The sequence below is a fragment of the Erythrolamprus reginae genome, chromosome 1, assembly GCF_031021105.1.
Source record: "Erythrolamprus reginae isolate rEryReg1 chromosome 1, rEryReg1.hap1, whole genome shotgun sequence".
NCBI lineage: Eukaryota > Metazoa > Chordata > Lepidosauria > Squamata > Dipsadidae > Erythrolamprus > Erythrolamprus reginae.
Window position 1 is genome coordinate 58,681,243 of NC_091950.1, and position 21,557 is coordinate 58,702,799.

General features: G+C 40.2%; 1 protein-coding gene across 2 annotated transcripts in view; it reads left to right on the forward strand.

The window, feature by feature from the left end:
• TTC7B (tetratricopeptide repeat domain 7B) overlaps positions 1-17,071 on the forward strand; it is a 106,879-nt gene extending 89,808 nt beyond the window's left edge. For both annotated transcript variants that reach the window (XM_070753343.1, XM_070753351.1), the window contains exon 20: positions 16,004-17,071. In XM_070753343.1, coding sequence (XP_070609444.1) covers positions 16,004-16,225 — 222 coding nt within the window. In that variant the 3' untranslated portion in view covers positions 16,226-17,071. The remainder of the gene's footprint in view (positions 1-16,003) is intronic.
• Positions 17,072-21,557: the final 4,486 nt, after the last annotated feature.

The following is a 21,557-nucleotide window of genomic DNA, read 5'->3' on the forward strand; positions in this document are numbered from 1 at the left end:
AATTTACAGTGGAAAATCTCAGAAAATTTTGATCCTCTTCATTCAAAGTCTTAAGATATTGTGGGCATTTTTTACTTAAAATCTTGTATTTCTAAAATTAAACATGGGGATTTTGCCGTCAGCATGGTATGAATCACATTTGCTATGGCATCCTAGGCCCCATGTTGCTGACCTTAGCTAATGTGGACGATCCGTATGGCAGATAATTTCCAGTTACATTATTGTAGTCCACCTAATGGAACAGATTGGGAACAGGCTTGGAATCAATGCAGTAATTCTGCTAAGCAGACCCATATATTTTATCTATTTGTCATCATAATTCATATACAACTTGAAAGTATCCATTTGCTGACATAAAAGAAGTGGAAAAGAGAAAAACCTCACCATCCACTCACCTTGCTTCACTGCATTTGATTGCATTAAAGTGCTTTCCTAATCCAGGTCATTTGCCATTATTTGAAGTGCAAATCCAGTCATAGTATCTTAGAATTGCAGGCCATTTAAACCATCAAGTTTACCCCCAGCTCATTATAAGCATAGGAATTAAAGTCACCCAAACAGATGGCTCTCTGCCCTCTGCTGGAAAATACCCAGTGAAGAGCTTCTTACAGTCTCCATAGTTAATTGGTCTCTCCCTTCTTACAGTTAGGAAGCTTTTTCTAATGCTTCAGTTGAAATCTGTCTTCCTGTCATTTAAATCCATTATTGTGCACCTTGAATAGAGGAGGAGCAGGTCTTGATTTTCCATATGAACTTTTCAGGTATTTGAAATATTGTCATTTCCTCAAAGCTAAATCTTTCTGACCCCTTCATCTCCTTCATAGGAATTTCAGGTCTCCTGTTCTTCTTCACACTTATTCCAGGGTTTTCTATACCTTAGTGCTCAGAATTGGGCACAGTATTTAAGACCAATGCAGCATTTATTGATTAGATTATATCCCGCCTTTACTATTCACAAATCAAGTTTTGAGTATATAATGCACATTCCTCCTGCTTCCTCCACAATAACAATCCTGTGAGGTGGGCTGGGTTGGGTTGAGAGGAACCAGCCCCTAGCCACCCAGCCAGTTTAATGCTATGACGCAGTGCCTCCTGACTTCTTTTTCATAATTATTACTAAACTAGAAATGCTAGTCCATGGTATGTTTCATTTTTCTTTCTTGTGTGAAAAGCTTTGTGTTCTCTATTAACTGATAACAAAAAGAAGGAAGGAAAATAGCTTCCATTTAATATGAATTTTTAAAATAGTGTCACACATATCTTTCATGAAATCATTGCATTTATTTGTGACAGTTTTTTCCCATCAATATTGTACAGAATGCATACTTTCAAGAATTGTAGAAATAATTTTCAGAGGTGCTACTGTATATAGCAGTGATGGCGAACCTTTGGATGCTGAAAGAGCATGCACACACGCTATCACACATGCGTGAGCACCCACACCCATAATTCAATGCCTGGGGAGAGTGAAAATAGCTTCCCCCACCCCCCGGAGGCTCTCTGGTGGGCCCAGTAGGGCCGTGTTTTGCCATCCCCAGGCTCTTTGTCTGGAGCTGGTGGAAGGTAAAACGCCCTCCCTCATTCCCCTGGAGGCTCTCTGGAAGCCAAAAACACTTTCCCAGAGCCTCTATGCAAGCCAAAAATCAGCTGGCCAGCACACAGATACACGTTGGAGCTGAGCTAGGGCAACAGCTCATGTGCCAGCAGATATGGCTCCACGTGCTACCTGTGGCACCCATGCCATAGGTTCACCATCACTGGTATGTAGTATGTATATTTACATCTAATATGTATTTATTACATTTACTGTATATGCTTTTCACTACCCAAGTGACTTGGGTTTATATATGTGTTTCTACAGTGAATTATGTGAATACAGTGAATATAATATATGTATCTACAATTAATTATGTGATTCAAACACTTGGTTTTAACAAACTTAGAGAGAACTTGGGAAAGATTTAATGGATGAAAATATTAAAGGGGAAAACAATTCAAGAAGCTTGGAAAACTGAAAAATATTATAAAGGTCCAACTGAACTCAATACCACTTAAAAAGAAAAAGAAAAAAATCCAGAAGAAACCAGATATTTATGCAAAGAACTCTCTGATAAACTGAAATACAAAAAATAGAAAGAGGGGCACATAACTGAGGCAGAATACCAATAAATAGCCCAAAATTGCAAAGATGATCTCAGGACTTGCAACAAATATCAACAATAATAAGTTTCAATATATAAAAAACAAGAAAAAAGTCAAGGAAACAATTGGTTCACTAATGAGAGAATGGATATAAAGACTATCTTTTATAACTTATATATTTATATGTAAAGATACAGTCTACATATAAATAATATATCTTTATCAACATTTATAGACTTTGGACTATAGATAACTATGAATCTCTAAAACCACTCCACCAACACTGACAGACAAGCCACCAGAATATAAACTGATAGCAAACAGTACTCCTTACTAGCACTGATGATGTTTATTTATTTATTTATTTATTACTTAGATTTGTATGCCGCCCCTCTCCGAAGTTTGGGTAATGAAACACCTCCCAGAAAACCAGTAAGCTCAGAGAGCTTCAAGGACCCCTTCTATATCTTTTGTCTAACCTAGTGACATGATAGCAAAGTTCCAATATCTCAGGGGTTGCCACGCAGAAGAAAGTGTCAACCTATTTTCCAAAACACCAGAAGGCAAGACAAGAAACGCTGGAAACCAATCAGGGAAAAAAGCAACCTAGAACTATGGATGATTTATGTAACAGAATTAACTAGTGGGACACCTTGCCTTCAGAAACTGTGTAATCTATCACTGGAGGCTTTTAAGAAGAGACTGGACAGTCACTTGTCTGGAACAGTATAGGGTCTTCTGCTTGTGCTTGGGGTTGGACTAGAAGATCTCCCAGATTCCTTCCAACTCTGTTGTTCTGTTATTTTCTGAATCTCACCCTCTGCCAGTGTTTTCCATTAACATACACAAATTTGCTAGATACTCAGTTGAACATACGCTGTTATACAGAGGGGGGTTTCAACACGTTCTGACCCGTTCTTGAGAACCGCTAGCAGTAATTTTGAGTAGTTCAGAGAATCAGTAGAGGAAATTTTGAGTATTTTGGTAAATACCACTTCTGGCTGGCCTTTCCCCGATCTATTCTCTGACTCCCAAGTCCCGACTGACCAGGAGGAAATGGGGATTTTGCAGTATCCTTCCCTTGAAGTGGAGTAGGAAAACATTCTGAATCCCACTCCTGGAGTTATACATAAATATATACATGCACATTGAATCTTACCTTTAGTATTCAAAAGAGCTCAATTTCTGTCGTCAGCTTACTTTTCCCACACAAGTTGCAGAATCATTGCACCAGTTAGCTTCTTGAAATAGATATATAAAACCTTTTTCTAAATCTAAAATTTCATTTTATGACCTATTAGCTAGGTAAACTAATCCAGCCAATTATTAGGACTTTTTAGCAATGGCAGCAGCTGACTAGTTCAGCTTGCTGCTATAACAGGGAAATAAACTATGACTTAAAGTCAACTATGCAGCTGCAATTTTTAGTTTTGTACAGAACAGAAGTGATAAAAGCCTTGAAAGTGTGATAGTTTGCAGTTCTGGGAAGTATGATAGGTTGCAGTCCGTGTAAGCTTCATTGAACACCTGGACTTTAAATGTTGACATTTGGTGGAGCTAGTTTCTGTTTTCTACTTCTGATAATTGCAGAGATGCGCTTTAAATCATGTATGAATCAGTCCTCATGCAGCTGAGTTGTGTAGGTGGAAGTAACTACATTGAGAGAAATGTTATGATTTGAACAGAAATAGAACTTAGATCAATAAGCAAATAGGCATAAAATATCACCAAAGCAAATTACATGCACACATCATTTTTATTATAGCATAACCTCTCTGAACTGTGATTTATAAGCATCCCCAAGTATAAAAATAAGTTTGCAGCTTAGCAAGACAGGGCTACTGGGGACAGAAACGTATTCTTTGTAATCATAGACCTTGAATTGATAAAATTTGTCACTAAATAAAAACTGGGATTATTTTCAGGAGTAAACCTGGAGATTTCAAATTCCAGACCCTATAAATAGCCATAAGTGTGATTAATACAGTGTAGTACTGTCACATCCTGATCTTCATGAGATGGACCATTTTTAATCGTAGTAGTCAGACAAGCAGTCAAAGGAAACAACTGCCAGTATTTGCCAATTATTATCAGCTGCAAAAAAGGAAAAGCAGAGGAAAAAGAAGCATTGAGTAAGCAAGTGGTATCTATTCCTTTAATTTATAGCTATTATTTTGCCCTGTCCTCTTTCGTTTACTTATTTCAGTTAATCATGTGATTAATTGAATATATTGGTCCTAATTTCTATCAAAATCTGTTTGCAGGAATTTAGACCAAGGTAAACCAATAGAGACATTTGCTGAAAAGTCCCTTCCATATGAGTGAACTATAGTGGCAACAAAATGCATTCTTAACCTCAAAGTTGTACACTATATTTATTATTTTATTTATTTATTAAATTTATATGTTGCCTATCTCTCTGTCACATGATTCAATATAGCATAGTTCTCAAACTATTAAAATGCAATTTAGTCATTTCTTGGGATTTTTTTTTAATTTAGGGAAAAAATGTCTACAATTGATCCCATTTGTAAAACCAAATATCCTGTCATTTGCAAATGCAGTGATACCTCATCTTACAAACGCCTCATCATACAAACTTTTCGAGATACAAACCCAGGGTTTAAGATTTTTTTGCCTCTTCTTACAAACTATTTTCACCTTACAAACCCACCGCCGCCACTGGGATGCCCCGCCTCCGGACTTCTGTTGCCAGCGAAGCACCCATTTTTGCGCTGCTGGGTTTCCCCTGAGGCTCCCCTCCATGGGAAACCCCACCTCCAGACTTCCGTGTTTTTGTGATGCTGCAGAGGAATCCCAGCAACGCAAAAATGAGCGCTTCGCTGGCAACGGAAGTCCGGAGGTGGGGTTTCCTAGCGAGGGGAGCCTCAGTGAAATCGCAGCATTGCAAAAACACAGAGGTCCGGAGGTGGGTTTTGAGGACTTCGGTGTTTTTGTGAGGCTGCAATTTAACTGATGCTCCCCTCACTGGGAAACCCCACCTCCGGACTTCCGTTGCCAGCGAAGCGCTCATTTTTGCGATGCTGGGATTCCCCTGCTGGGAGTCCCCTGCACCATCGCAAAAACACAGAAGTCCGGAAGTGGGGTTTCCCATGGAGGGGAGCCTCAGGGGATCCCAGCAGTGCAAAAACGGGCGGTTCCGCTGGCAAAAGGGGTGAATTTTGAGCTTGCACGCATTAATCGCTTTTCCATTGATTCCTATGGGAAACATTGTTTCGTCTTACAAACGTTTCACCTTAAGAACCTCGTCCCGGAACCAATTAAGTTTGTAAGACAAGGTATCACTGTATGTCTTTCTTGTTGGATGACAGTCCTTCCATAATGTCAGAATTAATCAGTATTTCTGCAACCTGTTTAGTCTCAGTCATCTCACCTCCATCCTGCATGGAATTAAATCATTCAAAGTTCCTAGTTCCTTCTTCCCTTCACTCTTGCCCTCAACCCATTTGCAGAGTGGCTATGAAAAAAAAATGTGAATTTTCAAATACTAATTTATTTTCTGATGTTTTTAACAGTAAGAGCTCATCCTCATATTCAGTTTGCTGGGGAAGAAAATCATTTTACTATTTTTGAGGGACACATCATCATGATGTCCATGTAATCTTCCATGTACTACTAAGCCAACTTATTTATTCCAATTTGCAAGTTACACTTTTCTTCTTTCAAAAAGGAAAAGATAAACAAAGTGGTGATGCATTCAGGAACTTCTCAGCTGCATCCCATATTTATTATGAGGCATTTTGCCTTCCCCCACCCTGAGGAAGTTTGGTTACATAAAGGGGGGAAAAGAAAGAGTATTCCAAATATACAATAGCGTTGAAAACTGGTTTCAGCTTTGTGATTTTGTATCTCCAACCAGTACTTCCAAGGCAGCTTTTTTTTTTTAAGGAGGATTTTTTGACATCTTCTTGTGCCAAATCTGTCACTGGACGTTGGCGATCATGTTGGCAATCCTATTTTTGTCAACAGCCGGACAAAAAGAGCTACTGAATTTTGTCCAAATGCTTAGATTTTGAAGCCATGATTCAATTCAATTCAATTCAATTTATTAGATTTGTATGCCGCCCCTCTCCGAAGATTCGGGGTGGCTCACAACAATAATAAAAAACAATATTCCAGCGAAAAACAAATCTAATATTTAAAAGCACATAAACCCCTATCATATTTTAAAAAGCAAACAACATATATATACCCAAACATAAATATAAAAAAGCCTGGGGGAAAGGTGTCTCAACTCCCCCATGCCTGGCGGTATAGATGGGTCTTCAGTAATTTACGAAAGACAAGGAGTGTGGGGGCAGTTCTAATCTCCGGGGTGAGTTGATTCCAGAGGGCCGGGGCTGCCACAGAGAAGGCTCTTCCCCTGGGGCCCGCCAAACGACATTGTTTGGTCGACGGGACCCAGAGAAGGCCAACTCTGTGGGACCTTATCGGTCGCTGGGATTCGTGCGGTAGCAGGCGGTTCCGGAGGTACTCTGGTCCAATGATGTTCTTCTTCTGCCTGGACCTTGTTTGCCTCCAATCTTTCCCTGGAGGATTAATTAAAGGATGCTGTATTTTTCTGGGTGTCGCACCACATGTCCAAAATATTCTAACATTCACTTTTTTATGGTTTTTTATGGCTTAAAAATTAAAACTAAATGAATAATGAGCATCAAATTTTTGTCTATCAAATTCATCTCATCTCATCATCCATTCAGCAGAGCGATTGCCCTGATCTGTGACGTTTGGTAGGAGGAGAAAGGATGGCAGAGAATTTGCCAATTTCTGATTTGAGACTACCCCATGTTAAATTCTGTCTGGCTTCATTGCTGAGGCACATTACCTGGTGATCTTGTGGAGAACAGTGTAATTTAAGCTGCTCTTCTTTTCTATTGTCTTAGTTATAATAGAAAGACATCAAGCAAAACACAGCTGACCATTAGATGGAAGCAGAGAGATACAGAACTTTTTGTAGCCCAGATTTGGAAACCCTAGTACAGTGATGGCGAATCTATGGCACAGGTGCCACAGGTGGCACACGGAGCCATATCTGCTGGCACACGATCCGTTGCCCTAGCTCAGCTCCAACATGCATATGTGTGCCAGCCAGCTGATTTTTAGCTCACAAAGAGGCTCTGGGAAGGCGTTTTTTGTTTCCAGAGAGCCTCCGGGGGGGTGGAGGAGGGCATTTTACCCTCCCCTGGCTCCAGGGAAATCTTTGGAGCCTGGAGAGGGCGAAACACAAACCTCCTGGGCCCACCAAAAGTTGAGAAATAGGCCATTCCCAGCCTCCAAAGGGCCTCTGCGGGCCGAAAGAAGCTGTTTTTGCCCTCCCCAGGCATTGAATTATGGGTGTGGGCACTCGTGCATGCACGCTCTTTTGGCACATGAGAAAAAGGTTCGCCATCGCTACCCTAGTACATTCTTGATTAATTTGCTTGATTCCTTTACTTCCTCCTCTCTAATTATTTTAGGTTCAACTGCTTTTGGTTTAAGAAGGAAAGATTGGGAAGACATTATAGTACAAGAGGTTTGTTTACTTTCCCTGCAGGGTTATAACATAATGGCATGCTAAAAAAAACAGGTACAACTGAAAGACAGATGAATAGGATGGATGAATCCCTTCACATTTTCTGCTTCTATTCTGTTTTAACAACAACCGCCCTCCCCCCTCCCAAGAAAACCCCAGATAAATGGTGGAGAAAGAAGGAGTAGCCTGAAGAAAGTGGATAGAATGAATGAGATTTCATTAATTATAAAGACAGATCATTCTTAAAGCATTTTCACTTTACAATAGTGTAGTCTTGGCTAGCTAGTAATTGGAGACCTTACATTGAAATCATAAAATGATCGATGATACAATGCTGGATGATGGGCCCCTCAGGTCGATGGTGCTCAACATAGTACTGAGGAAGCACTGAGGATCTTTCTAACTAATAATAGTGTTTATGATGTGACTAGATTAAAGCCTTTGGGACATCTATTTGCTATACAGAAGACAAATCCAAAGCTGAAAAAATAGAATTACAGTTGGAAAGTGAACCTAATTACATGTACACAAAAGCTCAACATAGTAAGATTAAATGAAACAACTACAGATTTACAATCTTAGGCATCAGCAAATTGAGATGGACTGGGATGAGACACTTTCCGTCAGAAGATCAAATTGTTTTATTACTGAAGACGTGAAAAATGGAAGAAACATTATGGCTTTTTAAAGTTAGAAAGGGTATACAGAAAGTCCTGTCCCTCATTGATAGAGAACCAAGGGAATTATGAAATGAATGTAAAGACATCGTTAAGGAAGAATGTGAAAAGAGACGGATGAAAATTAAGAAAAAGAAAGCAAACAAGATGTCGGAACAAACCATGAAAATTACCAAGAAGGGAAGCTGAATACAAGAAAGACAAATATCTCAGAAAGCAATTTAACAAAGGATTTCAGAGAATGATTCGAAGAGACCAGAAGCAGTGTGACAACAACATCTGTAAATAATTATGGATTTTAAAATGCCAGTTAGGACTTAATGGCAAGTTTTTACAATTTGGATATTTATAAGAGACAGGTTCCATGAAGAAGAGATACTAGGGAAGGTACTAAGCTACTATTGTTTATAATCTCTGGAAAGCAGAGCGAGTCATTTCTTTTATCCTTTTCCCCCTTTTTCTCTACAGTAATGGTGGTGTTAGTGTTTTGTTTTTTAAATTTTTCATAATTTTCTAAAAATTCTTTGTATTTCTAATTTCTAATAAAATTATTACAAAGAAAATCAAAAAAGCAAAATAAGAAGAGCATTAATTAACCAGAGATGATGTCACAGAGCCAGTTCTTTTCTATGGTCTCAGTTATAATAGAAAGACATCAAGCAAAACACAGCTGACCATTAGATGGAAGCAGAGAGATACAGAACTTTTTGTAGCCCAGATTTGGAAACCCTAGTACAGTGGCAGTCCATGGGCACCGCCATTTTGGATTTTGCATCTGCACATGCGCAGAAGGTAATTTTCGTTGCGTAGGCACGGCAAAGCACACGCACCCGGCACGACCCTGAGCAAACCGGCAGCAAAACGATTCAGAGCCCGCCCCTGCACCCAGATCACGATCATGTCATCACAGGGTTACTGGGATGGCCAAATTATGAAGACTGATCCTAACTACTTCTCATTTAGAGCTGTCATAATTTTGAACTGCATTTAACCACGTGAAGTTATCCCCAACCTCAAAATTTCAACTTAACCAAGAATTAGGGTGGAAGCCTTAGAATGACACAGTCTCAACATTTTGTCTCCATACATTCTCTTTGCTGTTGCCTGAATAGGTCTTTCAGGTTTTTCTAAACTGACACTTGATTCGATAGAAAGTTTAGCTGAATAGGAATTAATTTGATGTGTATGTGAGGTGGAGGGAGAGAAAAGCATTTTTAAAGCATGTTAAGACAAATTTTATTTGCAGTTGTAGATAGGCTTCTGAAATACATCTTCATTTTCCTTCAAGCAATCACTTTTCTCCTAGGAATACTCAAAATTGTCTTGATTTATTTCCCACATTCATTACCCTTTTGGAGCAGAAGAAAGTTCAATAAGCAGCAACATTAAGGTTGACATTTTAAAACTCGGGTTACCAAGCTAAAGAGCATTTCCCCTTCGAAACAAATGTTGCTTCTTACTAATAATGGAACAGCAATTCACTGCCTTGGAGATTTGTTGGGGGTGTGCGTGCGGGGAGAGGAATGGAAAATTAACCATCCCATGCGTTTACACAGCTGAATGTATGCAATGTACTAGAGGCTGCATTGTAGATAAAAAGGCAAGAATAGGCATGCTAAGTAAACAGAAGAGCATAGTGAACACATATGTTGTGTGCAAACAATATTCTGTCTGCTTCAATGAATTCAATGAACAATAGAGCCATATATAATTCTGTTTTGACTGGGCAGATTCTTAGCTACGATGATTCAAAGCAGAGCTTGCTGTACTTACCTGCAGCTCAGCAAACAGCTATTTAGAAGGGTTTGTTGAAGGCTATTGTGTTGAAGAAGCTTCCTCACATATTTTCCTAGCAGTCCACCAAATAATGGGTTGTCTGTTTACCCGGGAGATTTTGCTGCTGTGAAAGGGAATACCTAGGAGCTGGTTTGGCAAGCAGCAACGGAGCTTAGTTTTGAATTGTGAAAGGATAGCTGGAGGGACAAGGATTACTGTTCTATCCAAGATCAGGAAGGATAGAGTTGTGTAGTATTATTGAGCCAAAAGTACCCTGCTTTAGATCCTTTTCTTTAGGAGTCAAAAAAGAGAAACCTTTAAAGTTATGGTGTGAAATACAGTAATACCTTGTCTTACGAACTTACTTGCAAAGCAGTGGAAGTGATGTGCCGGTGCCTGGAGGCTGTTGGGGTCTGGATGGGTGTCAACAGACTCAAGCTCAACCCTGATAAGATGGAGTGGCTGTGGGTCTTGCCTCCCAAGGACAATTCCATCTGTCTGTCCATCACCCTGGGGGTGGGGAATTATTGACCCTCTCAGAGAGGATCCACAACTTGGGCATCCTCCTCGATCCACAGCTCACATTAGAGAACCATCTTTCAGCTGTGGCGAGGGGGGCGTTTGCCCAGGTTCGCCTGGTGCAACAGTTGCAGTACTACCTGGACCAGGAGTCACTGCTCACAGTCACTCATGCCCTCATCACCTCGAGGTTCTCTACATGGGACTACCTCTGAAGAGTGTTCGGAAATTTCAGATCGTGCAGAATGCAGCTGCGAGAGCAATCATGGGCTTCCCTAGGTATGCCCATGTTGCACCAACACTCCGCAGTCTGCATTGGTTGCAGATCAGTTTCCGGTCACAATTCAAAGTGTTGGTTATGACCTATAAAGCCCTTCATGGCATTGGACCAGAATATCTCCGGGACCGCCTGCTGCCACACAAATCCCAGCGACCGATTAGGTCCCACAGAGTTCGCCTTCTCCAGGTCCCATTGACAAAACAATGCTGTCTGGCGTGACCAGGGGAAGAGCCTTCTCTGTAGCGGCCCCGTCCCTCTGGAATCAGCTCCCCCCGGAGATTAGGACTGCCCCCACCCTTCTTGCCTTTCGCAAACTTTTGAAAAGTCATCTATGTCGCCAGGCATGGAGGAATTGATATATCCTCAGCTGCCTTGACTTTATTATGTATGGTATGTTTGGGTGGTATGACTGCTTTTAATAGGGGTCTTTTAAAACTGTTTTTAACATTGGATTTGTATATGATGTTTTATTGTTGTGAGCTGCTCCGAGTCCTCGGAGAGGGGTGGCATACAAATCTAATTAATAATAATAATAATAATAATAATAATAATAATAATAATAAATTCCCCACCTCCTTTTCTTGCACATGCAGTCCCGAGGCGGGCAACGCCGGAGCTGCCTCATTTCCCTGCCACTTTCCCCTCTAGCCCTCCATTTCCTCTGCTCCCCACAGCCGCCCCATCCTGCTGCCAAAATCACCCCTCCAAAGCTTCCTTTGCCCCATCTCGCTGCCAAAATCACCTCTCCAAAAGCTTCCTATGCCACCCCAATTTGCTCCCAAAATCACCTCTCCAAAAGCTTCCTACACCGCTCCAAATCGCCTCTAAAATCACCCCTCCAAAAGCTTCCTACGCTGCCCCAAATTGCTCCCAAAATCACCTGTCCAAAAGCTTCCTATGCTGTCCCAAATCGCTGCTAAAATCACCTCTCCAAAAGCTTCCAACGCCACCCCAAATCGCTCCCCAAATCACCCCTCCAAAAGCTTCCTACGCTGCCCCAAATCGCTTCCAAAGTCTTCCAAAATCACCTCTCCTTTCAAAATGCCTCGTTTCTCCTTGCTGCCTTTCTTCACTCTGTTTGCTTTTGTTAGAACCTCGATTTGGGGTGGCATAAGCAGCGGTTGGAGGGGTGATTTTAGGAGCGATTTGGGGCAATGTAGGAAGCTTTTGGAAAGGTGATTTTTGGAGTGATTTGGGGAGGCGTAGGAAGCATCTGGAGGGGTGGTTTTGGGAGCAATTTGGGGCGTTAGCCTTCATTAGGACTTCCATTCCTTGCTTCTTGCTGTCCGTCTCCATTCTGTTGGCCTTCACTTTGTCCACCTGCCCCTTTTTTTTAACCCTTAAGGTTTGGATTTTCCTAATGGGTTTGCATGCATTATTTGCTCTTTTACATTGATTCCTATGGGAAACATTGTTTCATCTTACAAACCTTTCTACTTACGAACCTCGTCACAGAATGAATTAAGTTCGTAAGACGAGGTATCACTGTATACCTATCTACATAAAGCTCCTTAAAGTTTTTTTAGTACTACTTTGTGTTCATGATCTTAAGTAATATGTAAAGTTGAGAAAATTAGACGTATAATTCAAGATCATGACTTTTAACATAAATGATACATGGGATTAAAATGGAGTCCTGAAAATTACAAATCAGCCATTCCTAACCTCTAATGAATTATTAAGAATGGTGAGTTAAAAGAATGCACCATTTAATTATTTTAAATTACCATGTGAGTTACCCTTAGAATTATAGAGCAGGAGGCCTTATACCAAATGATTATCTAATCTTTTCTTGAAAATCTCCAGCAATGGAGCATCCACAACTTCAGGAGGAAAATATTCAACTGATTAATTGTTCTCACTGTCAGAAAATTTCTTACAAGATCACCTGTGTCTCTTTCAAGCCTTTGACAACTAGGAAGTGTGATCACAAGGACCACATCAATCTAAATTAGAACATTGCCCCATCCTTATTTTTACAGAGTAGATGTTGATAGTTGTTCACATAGTTGAAGTCCAAAATATCTCAAGGACCTTTGGATTCTCCATCCTTATAATGGCCTGTAGCCATCGATTGCAAACTTTTGATTACCAAGAGCTGCCCTGAACTTTTGGCAGGAGTGAGGACTATACAGTGATATCTCGTCTTACCAACCCCTCGTCATACGAACTTTTCAAGATATGAACCCGGTGTTTAAGATTTCTTTGCCTCATCTTAAAAACCCTTTCCGTCTTATGAACCTGAGCCCAGGTCCGTGGACTCTCGTACTGCGCATGCGCTCTCTGACTGCCGAAGGCATTCCCCTGCCTTGTGACTGTCACTGCCGGGATTTTCCATTTGCTTGCATGGGAATTCCCCACCGGAATTCCCCGCCCCCCTTTTCTTGCACCTGAGGCGGGGAACACCAGAGCTGCCCCATTTTCCTGCCACTTTCCCCTCTAGCCCTCCGCTTCCTCTGCTCCTTGCAGCTGCCCCATCCTGCTGCCAAAATCCCCCCTAGCCTGCCGCTTCCTTCGCCCCATCTTGCTGATAAAATCACCCCTCCAAAAGCATCCTACACCGCTCCAAATTGCCTCCAAAATCGCTTCCCCAAAAGCTTCCTATCTTGCCCCAAATTCCTCCAAAAGCTTCCTATCTTGCCCCAAATTCCTCCAAAAACCACCACTCCAAAAGCTTCCTATCTTGCCCCAAATCCCTCCAGAAATCGCCATTCCAAAAGCTTCCTATCGCCACTCCAAAAGCTTCCTATCCGTTAGCCTTCACTTTGTCTGCCTGCCGCTTTTTTTTTGAAACCTTAAAGTTTGGGTTTTCCTAATGGGTTTGCATGCATTATTTGCTTTTACATTGATTCCTATGGGGAGCAATGTTTCATCTTACGAAATTTTCACCTTACGAACCTTGTATTGTATTAGACAAACATGCAAAATAGTGTTATCAATTTCATGTTTTCTCTAGACTTGGGGGATACTTTTGAGATTTTCCTTTATGTTATAAAAGCCCAATGCAACATTTGTTTTAGACTTACATTACAGTGCGCCTGTTTCCTGCACAGTAACAAGAAGCTGTGTCATTGTTTAGTGCTCAGTTCAGAGGAGAAAATGGGAGCTGTACAAAAGGAAACTGGAACCTCAAATTGCCATAATTGATGTTCAGGCTGAACCAAAACAAATTAATTTCTGTTTCTGCAACAGAGCTTCCTATTTCCCAATACACTCCCTAGCACACAAAGTTCAAGAGATTCATTTCACCTCCTTAATATAGAAATGAGGCATAATTGTGAATGGAGTAGTGCAGAATTCCTACAAGATTTCAATCGGATGAAGAAAACTCATATGATATAATTTGATCATATGACTGCCCTGTTCACACAGTTTGCAGGCACATTGGGACAGTCATGGAAGAAGAGTATGCAAAGAGTACTGTCACCTTATGACTGTTGTGACTGCCAAACCTGTAATGTATATAATGTCTAGTTTCATACATTCTTCCTAAGAAATACTTTATTGTAGTTTGTAATGATTCCTACTGCTTCATTTTTCCCCAAGGTAAGGTTAGCCCCAACCCCATTGGCATTTAGGAAATCCCTCAAAATATGGTTTTTGACAGGCTTGAGGGTCCCAGGGAAATAGGAACCCTGCAAAATAGTTTTACTGTGTGTAGCATACTGGTCTATTTCCCGTAGTCTTGAATAGTGGTACCTTGGTTCTCAACTGCTTTGACACTGATCAAATTTGGTACTTAACGTATTTTGACATGGAATTTTATTCCAGTACTCATCATTTGTTTAGTACTCAACGTACAAGCTAGAACTTGTCAATGTGACTACCTACATTATTTCTTATGGGAAACATTTGTTTGATACTCATTGTTTTTGGTGCTCATCAAAAAATCTTTTCAGGGAATTTACTTTTCTTTAAACCTTTTCTTTATGATTTTGTTATTGTAAATTTACAATAAAAATAGTGTTAGTAGTATTTTTAGTTAGTACTACAATAATTAGTGCTGGCTTTGATTTTTTTCTGGACCACTCCTGAAAGGCTGATATCAGTCTTGCTTGTTTGAAAGCACTTAGCCCACCCTTGCCTTTACTTTCTAGACAACTATGGAAAGTTTCCTCTGAAAAGCTTTCCCTGCCTCCATTATTTCTTGTGGGCTGAATTTTTTTTTTCCTGACCATTATCTAGCCTGCAGCTCTTCCAGTTTCTGTGTTTTAAGGTTATTCTCATAACCTAGTACAATTTATCTGGGTAGTTGCAAGGGTGAAATGCTACCCATAGCGGCAGCGGAACAAGGCTCCACCCAGACACCGCCATTTTCTTTTTTTAAACCCTAGCTGCACATGCGCAAAGAGTGAAAATACACATGTTTCTGAGTCAGTAGGGAAGGTAAATAGATTTCACAGCTGGATAGCTGATATGGTAAAAATACAGTTAGTTACTAACTTCACTTATGACATTCCAAAAGTAAGCTGTTTCTGCAATCTTTTCTGCCTGTAATTCCTGAACTCTTGAAATTCAAATATTGTAACAGCCCATTAAACTGTTGGAAGTATTATTTTTGGACTATACAGTACTATTAACAGTATGCTTAAATACAGAGTAAAGCCAGGAAATACATAAAATACAGAAGATCATGAAATAATACAAAACTATTAAAAGCAATAATATAAGGGAGCCAGTTTGGGCTAGTGGTTAAGACACAAAGCTAGAAACTGGGAGATTGTAAGTTTTAGTCCCATGAAAGCTAAATGTGTGACCTTTAGCCCAAGCTGCCCCACAAGAATTTTTGTGGAGAAAATATGAGAAGCAAGTTGCATTAGACATGTCCAACACCTTGAGTTATTTATTAAAAATAATACTAAACATGGAATGTAAAATAAAGAAATAATTCACATTTCAAGAATTTGAAATGAATTGCTATGCTGGAGGAGATCAGATTGGAAGTGGTTGCCCTCTTGTTAAGTAGCCTTATTGCCATGGACTTACCAGTTGTATTCAGTATAATTATACTGTTCATTTTCATATTAGGGTTTGATTGCAGTTGTTTTTAATGCTACTTCCTTTTTCTCCCCCTAGGCTCTAATTCTTCATCAGCTTGGCCGGAACAGCTTGGCTGAGAAGATCCTTCGGGATGCTGTCCAGGTGAACTCAACAGCCCATGAGGTTTGGAATGGCCTTGGGGTGGTTCTGCAAGCTCAGGGTAACGACGATGCAGCCACGGAATGTTTCCTGACCGCACTGGAGCTTGAAGCCAGTAGCCCTGTTGTCCCTTTCACCATCATCCCTCGAATACTTTGAAAGGCCAGACTGCTCATCCTGCTTCAGCTGAACTTGAGAATGCGAGGACGCCTATGAGCTAATCTTTCCTTCTGACTCCAAGGGCCAGCTCTTCACCCTGAGAGGTAATAAATACAACTGCAGGCAATCTGCTCATTTGTCAGGTGTCCAATGTGGGAAAGCAATATAGGATCCAAATCAGTGAAGAAAAAATTGGAAAAGAGAAGGAAATAAACACACATGCACACTTTAAGCCACGATGTATGTATTGTCTACATTTTTGCCACATAGTCATTTCAAAACCTGATGCTTATTGTTCAAATGGATATTGTGCCATATTTTGTTTGGTGACATCAGAGTGTTATGTAAAAACTCTAAATAGAATCAGTGATAGATAATAGATTCAAGTTAAAATTCAGTGGCAGAGCAAGCCTATTTTTAACCAAGCCTGTCAAAGACCTGTTCTCTTCATGGCTTTCAACCTCTCTGGAGCTCAGAATCAAAATGTGAAATTTGCTGCGTTCCATCTTCTATGGTAGTCCAGCCCAGCAAATCAGCTGAAAGGCTATGTTTTGAGTTGTTAATAGCTGTGATGTGTAGCTAATTGTTATTTCTTGCATTTAGAAGAAAAGTTGTGTACAAGAATATTTATATTTTACCAGCGTATGCCTGTTTAAACAAAAATGAAATGAAAATATTAGTTATTTAAGTTTAACTTTTTTATGTGAATCCAGAGTTTATTTATCAATGGAAATATGTAAAAAAAAGATGCTAAAAATAGAATATTTACCGACATTCCTTATGAAGTATACACTATCTTGGCTCAATGGAAAGATTATGTTAATAATAAAATGATTTTTGAATGCATACAATGCTTGTCATTATTATTTGATAGCTGGATGAAAATAATTAGACTTCTCATGAGATGGCCAAATTATGTGCATCTCAGTTGAACTACTATTGTGCATGCGTATTAAATAATAGTGCATTATATATTTATGCATTAATGCTAATTAATTGATTAAATCATTAAGCCAAATATTTTTGATAAAACTCTTTCAGCAATTGCATTTAGTTCAGTCATGGAATCCTGAAAAGAGATCTATATTTCAATGAATAATAGTGTCAAAGACACATCTTTGAATCATTTTTGTATGTAGACGGGCTACAAGAATGGTGGAAGGTCTTAAGTATAAAACGTATCAGGAAAGACTTAATGAACTCAATCTGTATAGTCTGGAAGACAGAAGGAAAAGGGGGGACATGATCGAAACATTTAAATATGTTAAAGGGTTAAATAGGGTTCAGGAGGGAAGTGTTTTTAATAGGAAAGTGAACACAAGAACAAGGGGACACAATCTGAAGTTAGTTGGGGGAAAGATCAAAGGCAACATGAGAAAATATTATTTTACTGAAAGAGTAGTAGATCCTTGGAACAAACTTCCAGCAGACGTGGTTGGTAAATCCACAGTAACCGAATTTAAACATGCCTGGGATAAACATATATCCATTGTAAGATAAAATACAGGAAATAGTATAAGGGCAGACTAGATGGACCATGAGGTCTTTTTCTGCCGTCAGACTTCTATGTTTCTATGTATGTGCACAACCCAGGTGTCCAGCAAACCTGGAAAACAGATAAATCAGGGAATTATCACGGAAATTGGCAGTTCAGGAAATATCAGGGAATTATCAGGGAATTCGTGAAAAAAAATGGAATAAATCAGGGGGGAAAGTAATCTATTGAAATGTTTAAAAGTCAAGAAAAAATGTTTAAAAAAAACCCCCACAGATCACGCTGCCTGGCACAGTCAAGCAAAAATGAGCATAACTGTGGCAACAACTTGCTTCCTCAGCTACCGATATTTCTCCACAGCTTAGCTGTTTGGTATGACATCATCTACAACCACACCTTAACTAGATCGCAAGTTACAGGGAAATATCAGGGAATTTCAAAATGCTTTTCCCCTGGACACCCTGACAACCATAATATATACAGCATTCTAATATTTATATTCTTCATATTGATTAGGTGCTTATTAATGTACTCATTAACTATATTTTTATGATATAGTGTATGTACAGTATATATAGTGTACATTTCTCATGTTTTGGGAGGATATTTTGTATCATCAATATTAGTTGAAGTTCTTTTCATTGCCTGAAATGTATATAGCAATAGCACTTAGCAATAGCACTTAGACTTATATACCACTTCATAGTGCTTTAGAGCCTTCTCTAAGCAGTTTATAGGGTCAGCATATTGCCCCCAACAATCTGGGTCCTCATTTTACTAACCTCGGAAGGATGGAAGGCTGAGTCAACCTTGAACCTGGTGCCAAATTGCAGGCAGCCGACAATCAGCAGAAGTAGTCTGCAGTACTGCATTCTAACCACTGCACCACCATGGCTCTATATTTGTTTGTTCACATTTATATCCTGCTAGAATCCAGATCTTCCTTTAGCAGTTAAGGCTGTCTTTGGTTCTTTGGTCCTTCTAGCCTCAGCTTCCTGCTGCTTCTAGATCAGGAGCCATGAATGAAGAAGGTCTCCTTAAGCATGAACCTGCTGCTTTACAGTTAATGCAGACCCATGCAGACTAACACTCCATTGATAGATAACCATGAATAAATAGCAACTCCATATTGCATGAGTCAACTTCAGCCTCTACTCTCACATTGAGACTTTGCAGCCTGCAGGCACCAGGACAAAACTTCAGCGGAAGCCTCTATAACCTACAGTGGCGATATATAGATAGTCCTTACTTTATGGCCTCAATTGAGCCCAACATTTAAGTTCTAAGTGGGAAATTTGTTTAGTGAATTTTGCCCCCTTTTATGATCTTCCTTGCCATGGTAGTTAAATGAATCGCAGGAGTTGTTAAATTAATAACACGGCGGTTACGTGAGTCTGGCTTCCCCATTGACTTTGCTTGTCAGAAAGTCGCCAAAGGAGATCACAGGGCCCTGGGAGGCTGTGACTGTCATAACTGTGAATCACTTGTCAAGCGTCCCAATGTAAGCCATGTGACCCTGGGGATGCTGCAATGGTCATAAGTGTGAAAAATGGTCACACGTCACTTTTTTAGTGCCATTGTAACTTGCTCCGAATAAAGTGTGTGTGTGTGTACCACAGTTTTCAAAATTTTAGACATAGCAATACATTGACAAATTTGAATAGATTTCTTGAGTCAACTGTTGTGCCATTATTAGTAATACAAGCATATGTATATATACAGTGGTACCTCATGATACGAACCCCTCGTCTTATGAACAACCCAAGATACAAACCCGGGATTCAGAAATTTTTTGCCTCTTCTTACGAACTTTTTCCTTCTTACGAACCCGCCGCCGTCACCAAGAAGCCCCGCCGCCCGGCTGTCACTTTTTGAAACAGCCAGGGGGCTTCTCAGCGTCCTCCTAAACCCGAACGCCAAACCCGAACTTCCGGGTTCAGCGTTCGGGAGGCCGCCGAGAAGCCCCCGGCTGTTTCAAAAGACGACAGCAAGGCGGCGGGGCTTCTTGGCAAACCTCCTGAACGCCGAACCCGGAAGTTCGGCAAAAGTTCAGGTTCGGGAGGCTGCTGAGAAGCCCCGCCGCCCGTCTGTCACCTTTTGAAACAGCCAGGGAGCTTCTCAGTGTCCTCCCGAACCCGGACGTTCGGGTTTGGCGTTCGGGTTCAGGAGGACGCTGAGAAGCCCCCCCCCCCCCCGGCTGTTTCAAAAGGTGACAGCCGGGCGGCGGTGTTTTTTTGCGGGGGGGGGGGGGGTGTTGCACGAATTAATTGATCTTACATTGTTTCCTATGGGAAACAATGTTTCATCTTACGAACTTTTCGTCTTACGAACCTCCCCCGGGAATCAATTAGGTTCGTAAGATGAGGTATTACTGTACTGTATATATATTTGTATTGCCTAGCACAATCTTATGCATTTTTATTTTATTTATTTTTGTTTTAAAAAGCCATTATATTCAGGGACAAATATTTCCAAACAGAGAATTGCAACCAAAAAAGCCATTTAAAGCCAATTTCTTTCTATATGCTCTTACCCTAAAATACAAGTTAGATATTTGGTTTAGGTAAAAGGCCAGATCTATCATTAAATCATACGTTCCTTGATACTAACATACTGGTTCTATCTGTCAAGAGTACTCTAAATAAATGACCACCCAGTTCCTGATTATGCTTTCTTTCTGCTTCCATGTGCAAATACTCATTTGGCTCTTTTCTTTGATTAATGCCAATTTTCTCATTAATTCAACTAATGTAGTGTAAAAAAACCTGCATAGCATTGTAATGTTCCCATACAGCAACAGTTGCCAAGAATACTGCAGGTGTCTCACACAAACAGGATGCCAACAGTTGAACAGAACCCAAGTTGTGTTGAATCACAGGTGTTCTCACTGAGAAACAGCCAATATTTTCCCCTTTTCCCTTAAAACCAACAAGAACAAGGTTTTAGCGATTATTAATGACATTTTAAAGATCATTTTGGAAAATGTGCAGATCTGCAGAGACCACTTTGGGAAGGGGGTGAACAACACGCCACTAATAGGCACCATATTGATAATTAGAGGACTGGAGGCTAAAACATACAATGAACGGTTGCAGGAACTGAGCATGGTTAATCACATGAAAGCAGTGTTCCAATATTTCAGGGGCTGCTACAGAGGGGAAGTGGTCAAGCTATTTTCTAAAGCACCTGAAGGCCAGATAAGGAATAATGGCTGGCAATTGAATAAGGAGAGATTCAATCTGGAAATAAGGAGGAATTATCTGACAGTGAAAACAATCAATCAATGGAACCGTTGCCTTTAGAAGTTGTGGGAGCTTCATCATTGGAAGCTTTCAAGAAGAAACTGGACTGCCATCTGTCGAGAATGGTGTAGGGTCTCCTGCTTCGGCAGGGGGTTGGATTAGATGACCTACAAGATCCCTTCCAACTCTGTTAATTTGTTAAATCCTGGTAACATAACATGCTCCTTTATAAAAGCTTTTGAAGATGATATATAGCAGTGGTGGCCAATGTTCCCTCTAATTTTTTTTCGGGGTGGGCGGAAAAGTATAGTGTCTGAGCGGCAGTCCCCTTGGGACTGGGCGGCATAGAAGTACAAATAAATAAATAAATAAATAAATAAATAAATAAATAAAATCCCTACTTTTTTATTAAAAGAAATTAATAATAAAACAAAACAAAACTCTATTACTATTAAAACTAAAACAACCAGCAAATTCCAAAACATAACTACAGTGATCCCCCGGTTATTGCGTCCCCGACCATTGCGAACAGGGTAATTTGCGATTTTTCAACCCGGAAGTCAAAACACTATCTGCGCATGCGTGCCCTTTTTTC